General features: G+C 43.6%; 1 protein-coding gene across 5 annotated transcripts in view; it reads right to left on the bottom strand.

Annotated features, from left to right (window-relative positions):
- The window catches only part of zzef1 (zinc finger, ZZ-type with EF hand domain 1), a 264244-nt gene that overhangs the window by 46510 nt on the left and 194163 nt on the right, over positions 1-23571 (bottom strand). For all 5 annotated transcript variants that reach the window (XM_073053829.1, XM_073053832.1, XM_073053830.1 and 2 more), the window contains 3 exons: positions 20132-20300; positions 16019-16117; positions 14901-15066 (listed from right to left, as the gene is read on the bottom strand). In XM_073053829.1, the coding sequence (XP_072909930.1) occupies positions 14901-15066; positions 16019-16117; positions 20132-20300 (434 nt within the window). The remainder of the gene's footprint in view (positions 1-14900; positions 15067-16018; positions 16118-20131; positions 20301-23571) is intronic.

The raw sequence follows: 23571 nt of genomic DNA, 5'->3' as shown, positions 1-23571 counted from the left end.
ACCTCCGCCAGATCTACTCCTGCCTGAGTGATTTCGGCCTTACGATCAACCCGGCCAAATGCCAGTTCGGTCTCGATACAATCGACTTCCTGGGCCACAGGATTACCAAAGATGGGGCAACACCTCTGCCCGCCAAGGTAGATGCAATCTGCCACTTTGCCCGGCCCAACACGGTCAAAGGCCTGCAGGAGTTCGTTGGTATGGTGAACTTCTACCACTGTTTCTTCCCCTCAGCAGCCCGTATCATGCACCCTTTGTACACCCTGATGTCGGGTAAAGGCAAGGACATTATTTGGGACGAGGAGGCCGCGGCCACTTTCATTAAAGCCAAGGAAGCCTTGGCAGATGCCGCGATGCTGGTGCACCCCAGAACAGTCATTCCGACCGCCCTCACGGTGGACGCATCCGACACAGCAGTCGGTGGGGTGCTGGAGCAGCTCATCGAGGGGTGCTGGCAACCCCTGGCGTTCTTCAGCAAGCATCTACGACCACCCGAACTCAAGTACAGTGCTTTCGACCGGGAGCTGTTGGCACTGTATCTAGCAATCCAGCATTTCAGGTACTTCTTAGAAGGCAGGCTGTTCACCGCGTTGAAGGACCACAAACCGTTGACCTTCGCGTTCACGAAAGTGTCCTATCCCTGGTCGGCTCGCCAGCAGTGACATCTGTCCTACATCTCTGAGTACACGACGGACAACCAGCATGTCTCGGTGAAGGGCAACGTCGTGGCGGACACACTCTCCAGAATTGCTGTCCAGGCCCTGTCCCTGGGGGTGGACTATGCAGCACTGGCGGAGGCACAGCAGGCAGACGACGAGATGCCCAGCTACAGGACCGCAGTCTCGGGTTTGCAGCTGCAGGACTTTCTCGTAGGCCCAGGTGAGAGGACCTCCTGTGCAACATGGCTACCGGCCAACCTCGCCCCATCGTCTCGGCAGCCTGGAGGCGGCGAGTTTTCGACTCCATACACAGTTTGGCGCACCCATCTATCAGGACAACCGTCCAGATGGTCTCCAGCAAGTTCGCGTGGCACGGACTTCGCAAGCAGGTCAGTGAATGGGCCAGAATGTGCGTGCAGTGCCAAACAGCCAAGGTGCAGCGGCACACTAAAGCCCCGCCGCAGCAGTTTGAACCCACCCACCGGAGGTTCGACCACATTCATGTGGATATTGTGGACCCCCTACCAGTGTCTCAAGGAGCGCGGGTACCTCCTAACTATGGTAGAACGGTTCACGAGGTGGCCAGAGGCGGTCCCGCTCACCGACACATCTGCCGATTCCTGCGCCCGAGCACTGATCGTAACCTGGGTAGCACGCTTCGGGGGTACCGGCCCACATTACCTCCGACAGAGGCGCCCAGTGCACCTCCAGCCTGTGGTCGGCTGTGGCCAGCTTGTTGGGAACGCAGCTACACCACACAACTGCCTACCACCCACAGTTGAACGGACTAGTGGAACGCTTACACTGTCACTTGAAGTCGGCTCTCATGGTTCGTCTGGGTGGACGAGCTTCCCTGGGTCCTGCTTGGAGTTCGCACAGTGCCCAAAGAGGATCTGCACGCCTCGTCGGCCGAGTTGGTGTATGGCACACCCCTGGCCGTCCCAGGAGAGTTCATACCAGCCCCAAGGGGGCAAGAGGAAGAACCCGCAGCAGTCCTGGACAGACTACGCGAAAGGCTCAGCAACTTGGCCCCCGTACCAACTTCACAGCACGGACGGACCCCAACCCATGTACCCAAAGACCTGCAGAACTTTAAGTTTGTGTTTGTACGAAGGGCGGACACCGGACACCGCTACAGCGGCCGTACGAGGGGCCGTTCAAGGTGGACCGACTCAAACCAGCCCATGTGGACTTGGCGCAGCCGGTCGAGGTTCAGGCACTGCGGCGCAGAGGCAGACCTCCCAAACAGAGGCTGATCCAGACTATGGACATTGGGGGGTGTATCGCCGGTTCGGGGGGGGGGGGTTATGTGGCGATCCACTTTCTGCGCAGGCGAACTGGCTCACAAATAGCCAGTGCGTGGGGGGAGACTTTGGTGATGCAGCTCTGACATCATTTCCGCCCGGAGTGGGGGGGGGGGGGGGGGGGGGGGCGCTAGGGATTTAAATGCCAGCGCCGCGAAGTTTGAATAAACTAGTCTCGAAACGACTTACCGACTACGTGTCGTTATTTCAGCGCTGTGTGTAGCACATCGCTACAGTATCTACCTATCTATCCTTTATCAACATAGACCAAACAGGGGCAAATCCACTATCAGACAGCATCTGCTGAGGGAAATATATGGTCAGCGTTTTAGGCTGAGACCTCTCGTACTAGTGAAGGGTCTCAGTCCAAGATGTCAACTGTATAATTCCCTCCACAGATGTTGCCTGACTTGTTCAGTTCTTCCAGCAGTTTGTGAGTTGTTCAAGGTTTCCAGCATCTGCAGAATCCCATACATGGTGGATTCCAATTAATTGGCCCATTGGCTAATTGGGACAACTCTTAAAGAACAAAAACTAATCAAAAGTCAATACAATTCTTTTCCAGCAATTCACTTGCACTTCCTCTGATTCAGTTTGGTGATCACATTGTGGTCTTCTTCGCATTGGCGAAACCAAATGCAAACTGGGTGATCACTTTGCACAACAACCGTATCAGCCCACGAGGGTGACTCCGAGTTTCCTGCTACCTGACAGCTTAATTCTCCATTCCACTCCCTATCAGACTTGGTCTCTAGCGTCCTGTACTGGAAAAGTGAGGCCAGCACAGCAAGCTTGAGGAACACCACCATCTTCTGTCTCCATATGCTGCAAACTTCTAGGATTCAACAGAGAATTTTACAACCTCAGGTAGCTTGATTACTGTCTTTATCAGTTACTCATCTGTGATACTGGCTCAGCTGTGTTTTTCTTTCTGGGAGTGACAGACACGCCAAGCTGACCTGCCCAGCAGATTAAGCTGCTTTGCATTTTACAATTCCAACTCTAATCTGCTCTTTGTCAACATTCTCATTATTAAACTACTCCCATTCACCAGATAGTCTTATTTTCAAGCTGATCCCCCAGGGTTACCTTGGTGCCCCCCCCACCCCGATCTTTCCTCCGATTTGATGATCTCCATCTTGTCCGATGAGGACAGGAAGCCTAAGCGGGGTAGTTTTTAAAGAGGAATATCTGTTGCACTGGTGAAATTCCACTCTCGACCTCAGAAGTATGGGGCCAGTGGTACAACCAGCGTCACAGTCTGGGTTCTTTGATTGCAGTGGGTGACCCTATCAGAATCAGGTTCATCATCACTCACATATATCGTGAATTGTTTTCTGTGGCAGAAGGACGGTGTAATACATAAAATTACTACAGTACTGTGCAAAGACCTTTGGCCATCCTACCTATATATGTGCTTGAGACTTTTGCAAAGTTCTGAAAAACAAAGCAGATGGAATGTAAATCCCCCATAAAGTGGGCCAAATGGACAAATATGTGAATCTTACAATTTGAAATGGAGCCACATGCTGATTGCAGAGCTTACACATGGAATGTCAGAAAGTTCACAATACAGTCCAATCATAAAGTTAAATCAAGTCACAATGTTCCTAGTTTCCACAAATCTTATTTTATATAAACTTTTTATTATAAATTGTAATTTTTTATTACTATGTATTGCAATGTACTGCTGCCACAAAACAGTAAATTTCATGACATATGCCAGTGATATTAAACATGATTCTGATCCTGAAAGCACTCAGACCCAAATACAATAACAACACAGGGAAATGGGTTATAATTCCACCAAAATGGAAAAAAATCCTTTAGTCATTGGGCACTGCTACTTGCCTCTGCAGGTATTTTCTTCCTAAAACAGATTTTCTATTACACTATGCTTTCATCTGCTTTGTTTTTCAGAACTTTGCAAAAGTCTCAAGCACATATATAGGTAGGATGGCCAAAGGTCTTTGCACAGTACTGTAGTAATTTTATGTACCGCACTGTACTTCTGCCACAGAAAACAATTCACGAAATACATGAGTGATGATGAATCTGATTCTGATAGGGTCACCCACTGCAATCAAAGAAACACCCAGACTGCTTGCAGAGCAACAAGATGTAACTCAAACAAGACCAATGGTTGGAGTGATGAACTTTCTGGTGCTTTGTGTTTCAGCACACAGGCTGTTGTGCCAGTCTGTTCTTACACTGCCTTCAGGTTTATCATACTGCATGGACATTTTTTCCACCAAGTTATATGGTTCACCAAGAAGGATGTAGAAGCTATGGAGAGGGTGCAGAGGAGATTTACCAGGATGTTGCCTGGTTTGGAGAACAAGTCATATGAAGCAAGGTTAGCAGAGCTGGGACTTTTCTCTTTGGAGCGTAGAAGAATGAGAGGGGACTTGATAGAGGTCTACAAGATTATGAGAGGCATAGATAGGGTGGATAGTCAGTACCTGTCTCCCAGGGCACCAATAGCAAACACCAGAGGGCATATGTATAAAATTAAGGGAGGGAAGTTTAGGGGAGACATCAGGGGTAAGTTTTTTTTACACAGAGGGTTGTGAGTGCCTGGAATGACTTGCCAGGGATGGTGGTGGAGGCTAAAACATTAGGGGTATTTAAGAGCCTCTTGGACAGGCACATGGATGAAAGAAAAATGGAAGGTTACGGGGTAGTGTGGGTTTAGTACTTTTTTAAAGGATTATATGGGTCGGCACAACATGGAGGGCTGAAGGGCCTGTACTGTGCCGTAGTGTTCTATGGTTGTATTCTGTGGGCTGCACAGCTGTATTTCCATTGAAACTGCCACACCGTGCTGCAATAACAGCATTTCGCTGAGACAGCTTACAAATGCCAAGTAACTTTATGGATGCAATTCCTCCTCACACCATGCAAATGGTTCTGACATGAACAGCTTACAACAGGGATGGAACAGGAAAACAGCTCGACAACCCAGGACTAAGCAACATGCCAAATAAGCTCTCCTCATATGCACACAACAGCAGTTTTATTCCAGATTTAAAGGCCCAAATTTTCCAACATATGGAAGGGAAGCAGCACAGAGGAAAGAAAACAGGAGCAGAAAATAGTCTGAGTATGTTTTTTTTTAAAAAAACATCTGTCAATGAGAAAGAACTGAATATTTAGTGAATACGTTAAGCATCTTGTCACAATTACAAGGTACAATTCACACTCTTTGCTGCGTATTCTTTCAAAGTTTCAGGGCGGTGAAGATGCAACCCTAAGGTGCCTTGATTTTGAACATTACAGGTGGGATAATTGGCCAGCAGGTCAAGGTTGGAATTAAACTGTTGACTACTGATTGCCAGATCATCTAAATACCAGAGCTGAGGTACAAGGGGCAAATGCTTTTAACATATCTTAATAAAGTGCTTTTAACATAGTAAAAGATCCCCATGACTGTTTGCAGGAGTGTTTTCACAATTAATTTCTCACTTAACTATTTAAGATATGAAGGCAGATGATCAAAAGTTTGGTGACAATAGTAGTAAAAACAGAGGAGTTCAGGCAGGGAATTTCTGTGCTCAGCAAGTGGGTTGCAAAGGCTAAAAATGAATTGGATAAAATTAGGAATGTGCAGAAAAGGGGAATGGAACAACTGTAGAGATCTGGAAAGAATGTACCATAGCATCATCATTTACGACAGAGCAAGACAACATTTATCTCATCCTGACCATGAAAAAAGCTACCCAACCTAACCCCATGGTCATAATCATTTTGTGCCATGTTGTATGACGTAAGCAATCATGGTCTATCTATGATCATGATTGTTCTTGGCAAATTTTTCTACAGAAGTGGTTTGCCATTGGCTTTGTCCAGCCATTATCAGTACTCTTCAGAGTTTGCCTGTCTGGCATCAGTGGTCGTACAACCAGTACTTGTGATATACCAGTACCAGCTGCTCATACAACCATCCACCATCTGCTCCCAGGGCTTCACATGACTCTGACCGAGGGGCTACACCTTGCTGAAGACTGACTGGCAGGCTAGTGGAGGGAAGGGACTCCTTACACCTCCTTTGGTAGAGACGTACCTCTACCCCACGAGGACTTTCACTACATGATGAGATTTTCACACTGTACCACCAGTTCAGGCTGTGAGCTCTGGCCCCTCACCTACTCTTCAGATGATGAGCAATCCTCCTTTGCTTTCCTCTTATCCACGTCCTTAACTTCCAAATACTGACACTTCCCCTCTTGCAAATAGGCCTGCCTATTCATTCTCACTCGATTCAATTTTAGGAAGTAAACATCCTCCAATGCTCCTCTATATCAAAAAAATAATTTCTCTTTATTTGTCTTATTCTCATTGTCAAAATTCTCCAGTCTAGGCAACATTGACTCTGTCCCCTCTGTACTATCAATAAGACAGTGACAGAACTGTCACCGTCATTCTGCTGTTTGCTGCTACAGACAGGTACATACCGCCTGCTCATGTTCTGTGCCTCAATTAAGAGAAAAATTATGTATATTTTCTTAACTACCTCAAGCTTTAGACCCTGTGTAACTTCCTTAAAAGTTTAATTGATCTGACACTAACTTGCTTTAATAGATCTAGTCTATTTGGATTTATTTGGAGCAAAAAAGTGCAGATGCTTTAGAAAGAAATGTATTTCAATTTCCTACTTTACTATTTCAAGATCGCCTCCCGTTTGGGAGTGATAGAGTGACCTCTATCACAAGGTACATGGGTACACGAGCATCGGCAGGTCCCTTCTGTTGCAGTGTGCAGCTTGTAAAGCTACTGCTCTCAGTGCTGGAGACCCAGGTTCAATGCCGACCTTGGGTACCGTCTGTGCAGAGTTGCACGTTCTCCCTGTAACCGAACAGATTTTTTCCAGGTTCTCCAGTTTCCTCCCACGTCCCAAAGATGGGAGATTAACAGGGTAACTGAAAATTCTCCCTGGAGTGTAAGTGAAGACAGAATGTAGGAGTACAACATTAAAAGGCATTTGGACTGGTATACCGATAGGAAAGACGTGGAGGAAAATGGGCCTAATGCGGCAATATAGATCTGTATCACGCTCCACATGGACAAGGTGGGCCAAGGGGTCAGGTTCCCTGCAGTATTCGTCTATGAATGAAAGAATGGGGATTAGTGTAGAGTGGATGTAAAAAGGTGGTTAATAGTTGGAGCAGACTCAGTGCCGGAAATAGCCTGCTTCTATGATGTATCTCTCCCTGACAACACATCGACGTGGAAACACAGCATTGATCCTTCTTTGTTGAATCATGGTAGTCCCTTCCCAAATGCAGCATGAAAAATACCTCCACTGCAGCAGCTCACCACTACCTTCTCAAGGGCAATGAGGGATGGGCAATAAGTGAAGACAGAAAATACAGGAAACACTCAGAACTAATTAAGTTTTGATCACTTGTAACACTGACTATTTGTTTTCCCCACAGATACTGCTTGGTGCTGAGTGCTTCCAGCATTTCCTGTGTTTGTCTCTGATGAATCTCATCTTTTTAATTGAGGATAAAACTGCAGGGAGTAAGGAGTGAGAAACAGGAAGGAACAATGCTCGCAAAATGACACACAAGAGATTGCAGAAGCTGAAAGTCTGCAGCAACTTTTAAAAAGCTGAAGGAACTCAACATGTTAGGCAGCATCCACAGAGGAGAATGCTCATTTTATGTTTCGGATTAGGACCATGCAGCTGGACTCAGTACAAAATTACCTTGGGTGACTAAGAGAATGGCACTGCATTCAAAAACAAGGATTCTATTGTGCATTTCAAACCCTAAAGCACATTGTTTCTAAAGAGCAGTCATTTTGTAAATAGAAAATACGACAACTCCTTTTTGCATAGTAAGGCTCCATAAATAGATCTCTCTTTTTCATAAACTCACTATCTTTCAAACCCACTAATCATATCACTTTAACTAATACCTTATACAAAAGATGGCACTACTGACAATATGGTTCTTAGCTCAAAGCACTGGAGCATCAGTCTAGATTTGTTTATTCAACTCTCTGCAGTTAGACGTGTTCTAATTCCCAAGTGAATGCACTGCCAACTGAAATTCAAACAAATATCATACATTGTTCAAATATTCAACGACATCCATTGACAAACAATACAGGATGCATTGAGCAGCATTAGTACGTTTATCGCAGCTAATCTTAGGGAAATGAAAAGAAAAAAATTCACATTCACAAATACAAAGAAAAAATTAAAAACATGCTGAAAGAGGAATTAGAAAAAAAAACAGCTGATGGGTCAGATACCATAATAGAGCCACAATAGTTCTGTGAGGAAACACCTGCTTTCATAGTACAGCACAGAAAGAGGTCTTCAGCCCACCATGCTCATGCTGACTATTTGCCTGCAGTAGTTCCATTGCTTCTTTATGCCTTGCCTGTTAAAGGTTCTGACTAGTTGCCTGTTGGATGTATCTGGCTTCAGCAACTCCTCTGGCGACATGTCCCAGATACCAAACACTTTCTCCCGATTCCACTTCTAAAATTTCTTTGAAAACGTAAATCTATGGCCCCTCGTCTTTGATACCACTACTATGGAAAAACAGATTTCAGCCACCTTTCCTGTCTATGCCTCTCATTATTTTATATACCTCTATCGAGTCATCCCTCAGCCAGTGAAACTAATCCCAGCTAATGAAAATCCTCCAATTCAAGCCACGTCCTGATGAATGTCTTCTGCACCCTTTCCTTCCTATAGGGTGCCAAATGGAACTGCACACAATATTCCAAATGGCACCCAGCCATGCAGCTTGTAACATGTGTGGACCAGTTGGACCACACCCCAGGGCTCTGAAAGAGGTACCTGAAGAGACTGTGGAGGCATTAGGATTGACCTTTCAAAAACCACTAGATTCTGGAATGGTTCCAGACAACAAACAAATTGGAAATGTCACTCCATTCTTAAAGGGAAGGAGGCAGAGAAAAGAAATTATAGGCCAGTTAGCCTGACTTAAGAAAGATTTTGGAGTACATTACTAAGGATGAAGTTTTGGGGTACTTTGAGTCACATGATAAAATAGGCCAAAGTCAGCATGGACGAGTAAATCTGCAGATGCTGGAAATTCAAGCAACACACACAAAATGCTGGTGGAACGCAGCAGGCCAGGCAGCATCTATAGGAAGAAGCACTGTCAACGTTTCGGGCCAAGACCCTTTGTCAGGACTCAGTATGGTTTTTTTTAAAGGGGAAATCTTGCCCAGCGTATCTGTTAGAATTCTTTGAGGAAATAACAGGCAGGACAGACAAATAGAGAGTCAATGGATATTGTTTGCTTGGAATTTCAGAAGGCCTTTGACCAAGATTTCATATATTAGAGTGCTTAACAAGCTAAGAGTGCATGGTATTACAAGAAAGATACCGGCATGGATAAAAGGTTGCCTGACTTGCAGGAGACAAAGAGTGGGGGGAAAAGGGGACCTTTTCTGGTTGTTCTGTTGGTGACTTGTGATGTTCCACAGGTGTCTGTGCTGGGAGCACTTCTTTTCACGTCATACGTCAATGATTTGGATGACAGAATCGATGTCTTTGTGGGCAAGTTTGTGGATGATACAAAGGTAGGTTGAAAGGCAAGTAATGTTGGAGGACCAAGGAGTCTATAAAAGGACTTGGGCAGATTGGAAAAATGGGCAAAAAGTAGCAGACAGAAAATAGTGTAGGAAAGTGTACGGTTATGGACTTCAGTAGAAGGAATAAAAAGGTAGACCATTTTCTAAATAGAGAGAAAATTCAAAAATCTGAGATGCAAAGGGACTTGGGAGACATCGTGTATGATTCCCTAAACTCCTAAAGGTCAATTTGCAGCTTGAGTTAGTGGTAAGGAAGCATTCATTTTAAAAGGATTAGAATTTAAGAGCAAGGATGTCATGCTGAGGCTTTATAAGGCATTGGTCAGACTGCACTTGAAGTATTGTGTGCAGTTTTGGGCCCCTTATCAAAGAAAAAAATATGCTGGCATTGGAGAGGGCCCAGAGGAGGTTCACAAGAATGATTTCAGTAACGAAAGCATTAACATATGAGGAGCGTTTGATGACTCTGGGCCTGTACTTGCTGGAATTTAAAAGAATAAGAGGGTATCTTATTGAAACCTATTGAATATTGAAAAGCCTAAGCAGAGTGGGTGAGGCCCCATGTGCCACCTAGGCATAAAAGGTTCAGACGGCGAAGCAGAGTGGGTGAGGCCCCATGTGCCACCTAGGCATAAAAGGTTCAGACGGCGAAGCAGAGTGGGTGAGGCCCCATGTGCCACCTAGGCATAAAAGGTTCAGACGGCGAAGCAGAGTGGGTGAGGCCCCATGTGCCACCTAGGCATAAAAGGTTCAGACGGCGAAGCAGAGTGGGTGAGGCCCCATGTGCCACCTAGGCATAAAAGGTTCAGATGGCGAAGCAGAGTGGGTGAGGCCCCATGTGCCACCTAGGCATAAAAGGTTCAGACGGCGAAGCAGAGTGGGTGAGGCCCCATGTGCCACCTAGGCATAAAAGGTTCAGACGGCGAAGCAGAGTGGGTGAGGCCCCATGTGCCACCTAGGCATAAAAGGTTCAGACGGCGAAGCAGAGTGGGTGAGGCCCCATGTGCCACCTAGGCATAAAAGGTTCAGACGGCGAAGCAGAGTGGGTGAGGCCCCATGTGCCACCTAGGCATAAAAGGTTCAGATGGCGAAGCAGAGTGGGTGAGGCCCCATGTGCCACCTAGGCATAAAAGGTTCAGACGGCGAAGCAGAGTGGGTGAGGCCCCATGTGCCACCTAGGCATAAAAGGTTCAGACGGCGAAGCAGAGTGGGTGAGGCCCCATGTGCCACCTAGGCATAAAAGGTTCAGACGGCGAAGCAGAGTGGGTGAGGCCCCATGTGCCACCTAGGCATAAAAGGTTCAGACGGCGAAGCAGAGTGGGTGAGGCCCCATGTGCCACCTAGGCATAAAAGGTTCAGATGGCGAAGCAGAGTGGGTGAGGCCCCATGTGCCACCTAGGCATAAAAGGTTCAGACGGCGAAGCAGAGTGGGTGAGGCCCCATGTGCCACCTAGGCATAAAAGGTTCAGATGGCGAAGCAGAGTGGGTGAGGCCCCATGTGCCACCTAGGCATAAAAGGTTCAGACGGCGAAGCAGAGTGGATGTGGAGGTGTTTCCTATATTGGGCGAGTCTAGGATCAGAGGGCATAGCCTCAGAATAGAGGGATGTTCATTAAAACAGAGAAGAGGACATTCTTTTCTAGCCAGAGGGTAGTGAATCTGTGGAATTCATTGCCACAGATGGCTGTGGAGGCCAAGTCACTGAGTATATTTAAAGTGGAGGTTGATAGGCTTTTGATTAGTCAGAGTGTCAAAGGTTACAGGGTGAAGGCTGGATAAAGTAACTGAGAGGGGTAACAAGTCAGCCATGATGAAACAACAGAGCAGACTCAACAGGCTGAATGGCCTAATTCTGCTCCTATGTTTGATTTTTGTATTGTGGCCCAACTAATGAAGGCAAACATGTCATAAGCTCTCTTCACCCTATTGACCAACATTTCCATTTTCAAATAAATGGCTCCAAAACAAAAGTTAGATTTAAGACTATTCAAATAAAACATATGGAAATTAGGTTGGGCTACTCGGGGGAGAAGCAACTAACATTTCCTAAAGGTTTTTAATCCAAGAGCACAGCCTTGTGGCTAATACAAGCAAATTTCAGCACAAAGCTGGCTGACTACAAAGAATATTGCTGATACATTCTCAAGGAGATACGGAAAAGAAGCAGGCATTTAACCTGAGGATATGCCAATCATAATTAACTTATTTTTTTGCTAACCCTTGTTTCCTTTCCTTTCCTTTCCTATTAATTCTGCTCTTTCTTCCAAGCCTCCACTCATCAACTCAAGGCAACTTAGAGCAACCAACCATCTTCCATGCCTTTGGGGTGTGAAAGGAAACAAGAGAAACACATAGATAGATAGATAGATAGTTACTTTATTCATCCCCATGGGGAGAACTTATAAATTCCACACTGACAGGACTCAGGGTCAGCACTGAAGCAGGCTCAGGTACCCACAGGTACCGGCTCTCCCTGACGTGCCGTTTTGCTTCTGACACTCAGAATTAGAACTCGGATCACCAAGAAAACTGCTGACAACACTGGTACTGCTTGCTCATCCCACTGAGAAAATCCATGAGGGTGCTCATGAAACACTCATAGTGATTTAATACACTGAGAGAGTTGCTGTATCACTCTGAGAATGTAAGAGCCAATTAAGAATCAGATCTTTTAAGTATATTTTCCTCCTCTAACAGGTATGAGCAAAGCAGCTGAATTTCAATGGTCATCCCACCAGTCATTGTTAATTCTCATCTCTAAATGCTCTGAATTAAAATTCTTCTAATACCAGTGTGGATTATTACTAGCAGCCTATTATCTCTGAATTAGTTGATTAATTATATCTGTCTATTTTTCCACTTGTTGATTTCTTACTTGTTTACATTTGCACAGGCACTGACCCAAGTTCCTTATCTCCCTGTTTTTGTAAGCCTAACACTCCGTGGGAGTACTCTCACCACCTGGAATGCAACACTTCAGGGAGGTGACTCACCACCTATTCAGCATACAGGGATGGGCAGCATATACAGGACTTGCTGCTTCATCCATATGCCATGAATGAGGTGGTCAGCCAAAGAAGGAATCACTCCTAATATTTAATACCACTGGGGCAGAGAATTTGAGAACATATTTAAAGAATTATAGAAAGTTACTGCACAGAAAGCCCATTGTGCTCCTCACATACCTGAGAAGAATTCCTGCAGTCCAGAATGATAAAACACAAGTATCTCTGCTGTCACATCAAGTAGGTTTCAACACTAAATCCAGTGCTAAATACAATCATGCCACAACCCATATCTTCCCCAAACTGACCAGAATGGTCAGTCACGAGAAATACTCGTCTACAACAACTAGAAGTTCTTGGGAAAGCATTAACTGTTTCTCTCTCCACTAATGCTGAGTGATTCCAGCATTTTCTGTTTTTATTTCAGATTTCCAGCATCAGATTTTTTTATTTGTTGAAATTCTCAGCACTATCCAGGTGAAATGTAATTATTTTTGGCCATGGTACAAAACTATGTAGGTAAAATGACTAGATTTAGGCTAAATAGATTACATTATTAAAAACTACTTTTTAAAGAAACAGCTTCAAATATTCACACAACACAAAACATCAATGAATAGATTGCAACATGTTATTTAATCTCCTAAGTGAGGGAAATCCCATTTTGAAGATTCCACATTTACACTTTACTCTCGCAGATAGTGATGCAGTCACCTTCCCTGAAAGAACTCTATGTTACCTTGTACTTCCTTCAGAGTGAGGGATGGGATATGTGCTGCAGCAACACCAGGGATGAAACAGATAACAGATAATAATGGTTCTCAGCACCTTCTCTATAAAAGTGGTTCCAGAGCCTCAGCATTACAAATCCACAAAGTTTGCAGAATAAAATGCATCCAAAGCAAGAATGTGATGAATTACTTGCACTTGATCTATCTTTCCATGAACAATTGCTGAGGCACTCAAAAAATGCACCACTTGTCTCTTAGAAACAGAGCAGATAGATCCAAAGAGGTTCTTTGAAGTGTTTTGTTTATATAATTTCAAATCGTGCAATCCATGTAAACAATAGGCTTTGAATCTCAATTCCCGTTCCAAATCAGGTAAACGAGGCTTGTCTCTCAAAACCCACTCCAAACCAGCTAAACAAGGTTGGCTCTCAAATCCCATTCCAACCAGCTAACTGAGACTTGCAACTCAAATCCCATTCCAAACTAGCTAAATGAGACTTGCAACTCAAATCCCATTCCAAACCAGCTAAACGAGACTTGCAACTCAAATCCCATTCCAAACCAGCTAAAAAATGGGACTTGCATCTCAACTTGCTTTATAAGCTCTCCGCCCATGTCCCTACTTTTGTTAGGAGTTGCAACTCAACATGACAGAAAGTCAGCCAGAATCTAACAACAAGATCTCTACTTGCAAGCTCTCACAGAGACACAGAAGGCTGAAGGGAAGGTGTAGGATAAAGACTGAAGTCAGTACACGAAGCAGGATAACGACCTGTCCATATAAAAACTGCATTTGTCAGATAAGCTGTTTTGCTATAGATGGACAGATATAAACTTCTCTTGTTGAGAGCCACAGCTTGCTGGATCTGAAGGAAGATAAAGGAACCAGGGTCAAACAACCTGCTCTTGGCAGAAATCAACAGACCAAATCGACTTCCTAGTGGCACAAAACTCAGGATAACCAATGGTCTTGAAGGGTCCTCCCTTCGTGGCTGAGAAAACTTAAATACAATTTTTTGCAACAATTTTAATGTATTATGATGGTTGCATCATGGCCTGGTACGGAAACACCAATAGCCAAGAACAGCAAAAGCTACAGAAAGTGGTGGATACAGCCCAGTCCATCACAGGCTAAGCCCTTCCGAACACTAAATGTATTTATATGAAGCACTGCATAAGAAAACAGCATTTATCATCAAAGACCCGCACTATCCAGGCCACACTCTCGTCTTGTTAGTATCATCGGACAGGAGATACAAGTCCCACACCAACAGGTTTATTATGCTACAACCATCAGTTTTCTAACCTGGTGTGGACAACTTCATTCACCACTACTCTGACCTATTTCTAACATCCCCAGACTCACTTTCAAGGGCTCTTTACAACTCATGTTCCTAATATTATTTTTATTTGTACAGCTCATCTTCATCTGTAGATTGATGTTTGTCAGTCTTTGTTTAAGTATAGCTTTTTCATAAAAATGTATTGTATTTCCTTTTCAAACAAATGCCTGCAGGAAAATGAATCTCATAAAATTTGAATTTTGATAATAAACTTACTTTGAACTTATTATAAATACTCCTGAGATGAGCTGCTCTGCTTTGAAAATTGCTACTGTACCTGAAAGAGGTGCACTGTAATATCTTCAAAAGCAGATGAATTGCTTTTAAGCGTTGATGCCCCATCTGCTGACAAGCCACACCCACTTGCCACTCCCATATTTCAGCCAGTTGAAGGTGTGGAAGAATCCTCTCCTCCAGCAGCATTTGTTTGAGAATCTCAAATCCTGGGGGGAGGAGAGAGGTGTCAGAAGTTCTGAACAGGCAACCAAAATAACAAAATTTGCATTTCAGAAATTCAAATGTTCACCTGCAGTATGCATTTAACATACAGCAACCTGTGTACTGTGTTGCAGCAGAGCCCTTAGGTTTTTTAAAAGTCATGGACAATAAGCCAAAATCATATGGTCTGGCTTTTATATAAACACTAGCAAATTCTATCCATTTGTTCCAATTATTGGAGTAATCAGCATTTAACGACTGGTATAGGAAAGCAAACAATTAACTGCCTTTTAACTAAAATAAAACTAGACTGTCAAGATATCAATAGAAACAGTTGTAGTGCAGGTTCTGAACTGTGTAGTTTTATTGTAGTGTAGTTCTAATGCAGGTACTGATTTGTGTAGTTCTAGAGCAGGTACTGAAATTTGTAGTTGTAGAGCAGGTACGGAAATGTGCAGTTTGAGAGCAGGTGCTGAAATGTGCAGTTCTAGAGCAGCTGCTGAAATGTGCAGTTCCAGAGCAGCTGCTGAAATGTGTAGTTCTAGAGCAGGTGCTGAAATGTGTAGTTCCAGAGCAGCTGCTGAAATGTGTAGTTCCAGAGCAGGCGCTGAAATGTGTAGTTCTAGAGCAGGCGCTGAAATGTGTAGTTCTAGAGCAGGCGCTGAAATGTGTAGTTCTAGAGCAGGCGCTGAAATGTGTAGTTCCAGAGCAGGCGCTGAAATGTGTAGTTCTATTGTAGAGTCTGTTGATCTTTGGAAGGCACACAACTACTTTTAACTGTCACAAAGAAAATGTCACTTAACAAAGGAGAGGAGTGCGAACACCAGCAGATTAAAAAAAAGAGATGTGTGACAGGAGACACTAAATTACTGAAGGAAAGTAAAGAAAAACAAATGAGGAGTTAACTTACTCCACCATTTCCACCCACCTCCCATCCATCCCACCTTTGTGACTCACCAGTCAGGAACCGCCCACGGTGGCCTCCTGTCACTGTGAATTTATAACCCCAGTCATTGGTGTCTAGGTCAGATGTAAACCTGTAATACAGTGTATCACCTAGAAGGAATATGGATAGGAAAAGGATTACAAAATATTAACTATTGTTGCAGAAAGGAAAAACGTGTTAATAAATAGTTCCAGGCCATCAGCCTATCGAATCTGTGCTGACTCAGAAAATCCCCATAATGTCACACCCAACAACACACTTCTCTCTCATATGCTCCTTAACTCCCCCCAATAGTCAACCAATCTGTACACCATCGGAGCATGAGAGCACCTAGTCACAGGAAGAAATACCAGGTGTCTATTGGAACTGTGAGGTACCTGCTGTCCTTGGCATCTTTCTTGTAGATACAATTTAGCTCGGAGCTAAATTAAGATACATTTTTAGCAAAAGGGGCTAGTTTCAAAAAGAAGAAAATATGACAACAATTTAATTATATTACTGGATGTGCAATCAAAAGAATTAGGTTAATAATTCCCAGTTTAACAATTCCCACTAAGGCAGTCATGATCTGGCCTGAATCCACAACAACCTGATTGACAGTTTTTGCATTCAGAAATACTCTAGAGGATATTGTGGGATTTTTCTACAAAACAGCCCAAATACTGAGAATGCGCTTTAAAAAATAGCTTGCTCGTATGCTGATCTACCATTGTTGGTAGAATCTCAGGTTGTGACAAGAGGGCGTACAGGAGTGAGATATGCCAACTAGTGGAATGGTGCCACAGCAACAACCTGGCACTCAATGTCAGTAAGATGAAAGAGCTGATTGTGGACTTCAGGAAGGGTAAGATGAAGGAACACATACCAATCCTCATAGAGGGATCAGAAGTGGAGTGAGTGAGCAGCTTCAAGTTCCTGGGTGTCAAGATCTCCGAGGATCTGATCTGGTCCCAACATATTGATGTAGTCATAAAGATAGCGGCTATACTTTATTAGGAGTTTGAAGAGATTTGGCATGTCAAAAAAAACTCAAAATTTTCTATAGTTGTACCATGGGGAGCATTCTGACAGGCTGCATCAATGTCTGGTATGGAGGGGCTACTGCATAAGACCGAAAAAAGCTGCAGAAGATTGTAAATCTAGTCATCTCCATCTTGGGCACTAGCCTACAAAGTACATATCTTTAGGGAGCAGTGTCTTCAGAAAGGCAGCATCCATTTTTCAGGACCTCCGGCACACAGGGTATGCCCTTTTCTCACTGTTACCATCGGGTAGGAGGTACAGAAGCCTGAAGGCACACACTCAGCGATTCAGGAACAGCTTCTTCCCCTCTGCCATCCGATTCCTAAATGGGCATTGAACCCATGAACACTACTCACTTTTTTTTAATACAGTATTTCTGTTCTTGTACATTTTTTATTCAATATACATAATTAATTTAATTGCTTATTTACTATGCTTTAGTTTATTTATTATCTTTTTTCTCTCTGCTAGATTATGTATTGCATTGAACTGTTGCTAAGTTAACAAATTTCACGTCACATGTCGGTGATAATAAACCTGATTCTGAGTCTTTGTTTAAAGGAAGCAATGGTAATTTGTCAGTAGTGTTACTTAGCGAAGAGCCATAGGTGAGTGGAGAAGTTATTTATTCTGATGTGCAGGACAACAAGTCATAATATGGAAATGGTACTGACGGGAATGCTGAGAGCCAGCACAGATTTCATGATGCAAATGGCCCCCTTTTCCTTCATAAGAAAAGTAATATGAATATATTTCCTCTGCTGCTTCTTCCAAAGTCAGGTTCTTTTCCCCGTTCTGCTCTCCCTCAGAGTGAAGCGTTCAAAGATGTCACTATGAACATCCTCATCCTTAATACAGACATAGCTGACTCCACGTGACTAGTTTAGGAGCATTCACCCATTGCATTTAGTTCAATGATTTAACTCAACAAAGTATATATCTGCCAGGGAAAACACTGGTAAAACAGCTCAGAATTTAAGTTCTAATCTTCCAATTGGAATTCCAGTATCAATCCTTCAGTCCATCGCATGTATTTCCCACTCCTCTGTTCTCACCCCTTCTCCTGGACAGAACAGGAACAGAGTTTTCTCGGTCTTCAGCTCTCACCCCAGCATCCTCCACATTTAACAGATTGTCCTTCATAATTTCCACCAGCATCCACATTCGCTCCCACTTCCCTTCCAGCATTTCAAATTCCTTTCACAACTCCCTGGTCTGCTTTTCTGGCCCAACCTACCACTGCCTCTCTGATGAACATTCCATGCAATCACAGGATATGCCACACATCTTTTCAGCTCTTCCTTTCACATCCTCCAGGGATCCAAACAGTCTTTCCAGATGAAGCAGTGACTCATTTCAACTTCTTCCAATCTTGTGTCAGTTTGGCCTCCTCTTCAATGGTGCAGTTGAACGTAGATTGGATAACCAGGCCACAGAGAGCCTGCACAATGATTCAATGGTGCAGTTGAACGTAGATTGGATAACCAGGCCACAGAGAGCCTGCACAATGATTCAATGGTGCAGTTGAACGTAGATTGGATAACCAGGCCACAGAGAGCCTGCACAATGATTCAATGGTGCAGTTGAACGTAGATTGGATAACCAGGCCACAGAGAGCCTGCACAATGATTCAATGGTGCAGTTGAACGTAGATTGGATAACCAGGCCACAGAGAGCCTGCACAATGATTCAATGGTGCAGTTAAACGTAGATTGGATAACCAGGCCACAGAGAGCCTGCACAGTCTGCATGGGAGGCCCTGAGCTTCCACTGCCTTCCGCTTGAAGTCACCATCCCACTCCCACACAACCTTTCTGACTACAGCCTCCTGAACCATTACACTGCTACAACACCTCATCTTTGCACACGTTGTGGCCTTGAAGACTTGATATCAAATTCCCCAACTTCAGGTAACTCACTCTTTTGTCTGATTCCACTTCTACCAGATATCATATTTGCTCTTTTTCTCTCTGGCCTGCCCAGCATACACATTACACTTAATCTCATGTTAACTGCCGTTCAATTGTCATCCAGTCTCAACCTTTGTTCTATTCATCACCTCCACCATTATCTTTGCCTCCTCAAACTAATTTTCCTCTCCTTTTGAATTCTGATAAGGGTCCTAGACCAGGAACAATGACAATTTATCTTTCTAGCCTGGCCAGCTGAGTGTTTTGGGGATTTTGTTTTTATCTCATATTTCCAGTATCTGCAGATCCTTTCATCTCCATTTACTGATGGACCTTAAGCTGACCTTTCAACAGGCAACTTAACTCATTCTATACCTCAACCATTTGGGTCTGGAGCTGTTAAGAGATTTAGCATATGTAAATTCAGGTTGTTCTTCCAGCCTTTCAAAACTCCAAATACTGTAAATTATTTTGAAGGAGTACTACACGTGCAAATAGTTCCAATTGCTGTGGTAACCTTTGGATAACTCACAAAAATATATTATTTACTGAGACACTGCATGGAGTAGGCCCTCCTGGCCCTTTGCACCGTGTTGCCCTGATTTAACCCCAGCTTAATCACGGGACAATTTACAGTGACCAATTAACCTACTAACCGGCATCTCTTTGCAGTAACTGCTACAGGTGATGCTTGGATTTAACTCCAAACTCTGACCCCTTCAGCTGTAAAAGTGTCGCGCTAACCATTCCGCTACTGTGGCACCCGGTTCTCTCTGCCGAAATTTTCCCTGCCTGCTGTGATACCCGAGACACAGCTCTATAAATGGCAAGTGTCAATTTTACACCTCCACCAGGATTAATACATGTAAGCTGCAAGTCAAAGATGACAGAGCTTTCTCAATTTGTGCGAAGATTAAAAGAAATGGTAAGCTGTAAAACAATCTTACAGAATAATTATGTAAAAATTAATCACTGCCTGTAAAATTATTTTGCCCAAAGTTGTTGATTGCAAATGAAATATTACTTTCAGATCAGGATACTATCTTTTTGATCATAATGATCAAAAGCACTGGCCTGGCCATCAGAAATATCCAGCTGGCATATTCAATTACAAAATAGCACTACGTTCTGCACTTGACGAGGGCACACGGACTTCAAAAATGTGAACAACAGACAGAATGAAATTTCTACCTGGAATGTCAAAGTCAATCCACTTATGTGATGATCCACTGAATACATGTCGATCTTGTTTGTAGTCACTACTGCTGGACATCAGTAACTCATCACATCCATCTTCAGACACACAATGAGAATCAAATTTCACCGACAGGTAAATTGCACCAGGAATGTGAACTTTGTCCTGGAGTTTAAAAAATATCTATTATTGGGTGCTTTGTTATAATTACCATAGTACCTCAGAAATATAAAAAAAATACAATGGTTTACACATTATTTTCAATTTATATGGAAGCAAAATGGAAATGAAAGTTTGGACTGAGTGTTTTATGAATACTGCTTGAACAACTACTTACTAGTTGGCTGCACATTGTTTTATTCCTCGTGAATAGGTTCACATGTCTCTTTACGTTCTGATAAGATCCTTGCCATTTCTAAACCTGTCCTTAATGTGATACAGTCTGAGTATAGTGTTTTGCTCCTTATTCTTTGGAGTTTAGAAGAATGAAGTTTGAGCTTATAGAAAAGCATAGGATCCTAAGGGAGTGTGACAGGGTGGATGTCGAGAGTCTCAACTGAGGGAACACAATTTCAACATAGTGGGCTGGCTATTTAAATCCAAAGTACGCACAATTCTTGTGTGATAGCAGTTTAAGTAACAGAAATCTGACCACAGGGAATTCATCCAGAGGGAGTTCAGTAGATCTGAATGAGCAAATTGGGCCTCTTGGGACATTCAACAGGTTTAGGATCAGCAGAGTCTTTGGCTTGCGTATTTTGTGTGCGAGTTCTGAAACAGTGAGAGGAGCGCGTTGGGACATTTAGCGGGTTTGTGATTGGCTACATTTCTTTCTTATTGTGCAATTAGAGCAGTGGAAATGCCAGGCAGGATAATGGAACGTCAGAGGACATTGAGACCTCTAGTATCCCTCACGACGACACCCGAAAGAAGTACATCCAGATGCAGCATCTGGAAACTGGATGAACTGGGCATCATTCAGGAGGATGAGGCTTTAATTGAAAGGTGATATAGGGAGGAAGTTACACCTAAGGTGCATGACGCATGAGAGGGACAAGGGCTAGGCAGCCAGTGCAGAGTATCCCCTCAATAACAAGTAGACCAGCTTGGATTCAGTTGGGGTGGGTGTGAGATCATCTAGCAGAGGAAAGCCAAAGTGGTCAGGTCTCTGGCATTGAGTTGGCTCTATGGCTCAGACAGAAAGGCTGTGATCTCATAATTGCTACCTGTGCCATGTGCTCTGAGGCCAGAAATAGGAAGATATAACACATGGATAAGGAAGTGCGGAAGTCAGGCTGTCAGAGTTTTGGATCATTGGGACAGTTCCAGGGACATTTTGCACCTGAAGTGGAGGGGGACTAATATCCTCGTGGGAAGGCTTGCTGCTCTGAGGGGGGTTTCAACTAGAGTCATGGCAGGATGGGAATCAGAGTGCCAGGGAGTGGAGTTGCTGTGGGGGAAAATTTTGTTCAGCCTACATAGAAGGACAGAAATTGAAAGATTGAACATCATGTGATTTATAGTCTGAGTTGTATCTATTTCAATACAAGGATCATTGTCGGTAAGCCAGTGAGTTAAGAGCATGGATCAACACATGGAATTATGATATTGTAGCCATTAGTGAAACTTGGTTGCAGGAAGGGCGGGATTGGCAGATCAATGTTCCAGGCTTCTGCTGTTTTAGACATGATAGAGCGAGATGGATTAAAGGGGGCGAGATGGTGATTCTAGTCAGGAAAAATGTTGCAGTAGCGCTCAGACAGGATAGACTGGAAGGCTTGCAAGGTGGGTGGAAATGTAAATAAGAAAGGGATTACCATATTAATGGGGATTATATTATAGACCAGCCAATAGTCAATGGGATTTAGAGGAGCAGATTTGTAGAGAGATTGCAGACTATTGCAAGAAAAATAAGGTTATGATAGAAGGTAATTTTGCCTCTCCATTGGTTCAGGGTGAAAGGTGAAATGTTTAAAGGGAACACGAGGGGGGGACTTTGTCCACTCAGAAGGTGCTGAGAGTGTGGAATGAATGAGCTGCTAGCAGAAGTAGTGGATGCTAGCTCAATGTCAGCATTAAAGAGAATTTTGGGTAGGTACATGGTTGGGGGAGGTATGGAAGGTTGTGGTCCAGGTGCAGGTTGATGGGACTGGGGAGAGTAATAGTTTGGCATGGTCTAGATGGGCCAAAGGGCCTGTTTCTGTGCTGTAGTGATCTGAGATAGAGAATAAGAATCCATGTCTTAGTTTTTATTTAAAACTCATGTGGCTTGATTCCTGTGTAGATGATGTAGCTTCACATTATGGAAACCTGCAATACAGACCATCTTCTGAAATGCAACCCACCCCCATCCTCCCTGTAATGTGGAGATCACCCATGTTCAGAAATTTCTACTTGCGTGGACATCGGAATGCTCTGTCCTAGAAAGTTGTACAGGAAAGCTCGTTAGCAATATCTGAAATGAGGTAGGCAAATTTTTGAAAGATTGTGGAACTGAAGGCCATGGAAAAGTGACATGGAAGAGGCAATGAGGTTTTGAGTAGATCGGCCATGATGATATTGAACTGTGGGGAAGGATTGATGGGTCAGGATAATAACGCGGCTCTTATTTTCTTGTGTTCTTGATTTCTAACTTTGTAACAAACATAGATGTGTTCCATTCAAAACCCTCATCTAGTTACTAATGGCAGAGCCAATCATGACACTGCTAGTTCAATCTTGTCATTCCAAGAGTAATCCATTACTTCTGTTCAGTTTTCCACTATTTCTTAGCCCTTGTAAATATGTATATTACCCAAATTCAAAGTGCTTTAGAACTGAAATATGTGTCTACCTTATTAGTTACATCTTTTAATCGATTTTTCAAGCAGAATTTAATCAGGGATTGCTGAAAGTTGATAATTTTATACTTAACCACAATTCTCCTAAAATTAGAATCTCTCCCAATTACAGTAAATTCACTCATCCCCAGAAAATTCTTTATTGTAAAGCTTCATTACATAAAAGGTCTGAACTAATTGTAGTCCCAAATCCAACCCTGCCGCCAAGCCTATCAGTTCTTTAATATATTCTTCTAGTTGACACACTTGACTACACTCTACACAATCACCCTCTATTTAATATATTTTCTAGGCAAACCAAGTTCCCATAGTCCCTGCATATTACTTATCACACATTCCCCGAAATTTTCTATTCAACCCTATGATCAAAGAAAGGTGTGGTGGGCAGGACGGGGGGGGGGGGGGGGGGGGAAGGTTTTGTGCTGTCTGTGCTTTCTTAGGTTTATCCAAATTGACTGTATTTGCAGAACGTCCGAGCTAAGATCCTCTCAATGGCGTTTCTCATCCTTTAGTATCAGGACTCCATCAAAGCTTATGAAATACAATTAGATTAGACCCTTGGGAGGCTCCTCATGCCTTCTGTACCATTTTTTATA

Source organism: Hemitrygon akajei, chromosome 8, assembly GCF_048418815.1.
Source record: "Hemitrygon akajei chromosome 8, sHemAka1.3, whole genome shotgun sequence".
In the NCBI taxonomy this organism is placed as follows: domain Eukaryota; kingdom Metazoa; phylum Chordata; class Chondrichthyes; order Myliobatiformes; family Dasyatidae; genus Hemitrygon; species Hemitrygon akajei.
This window is presented reverse-complemented; position numbering and strand designations above follow the sequence as displayed.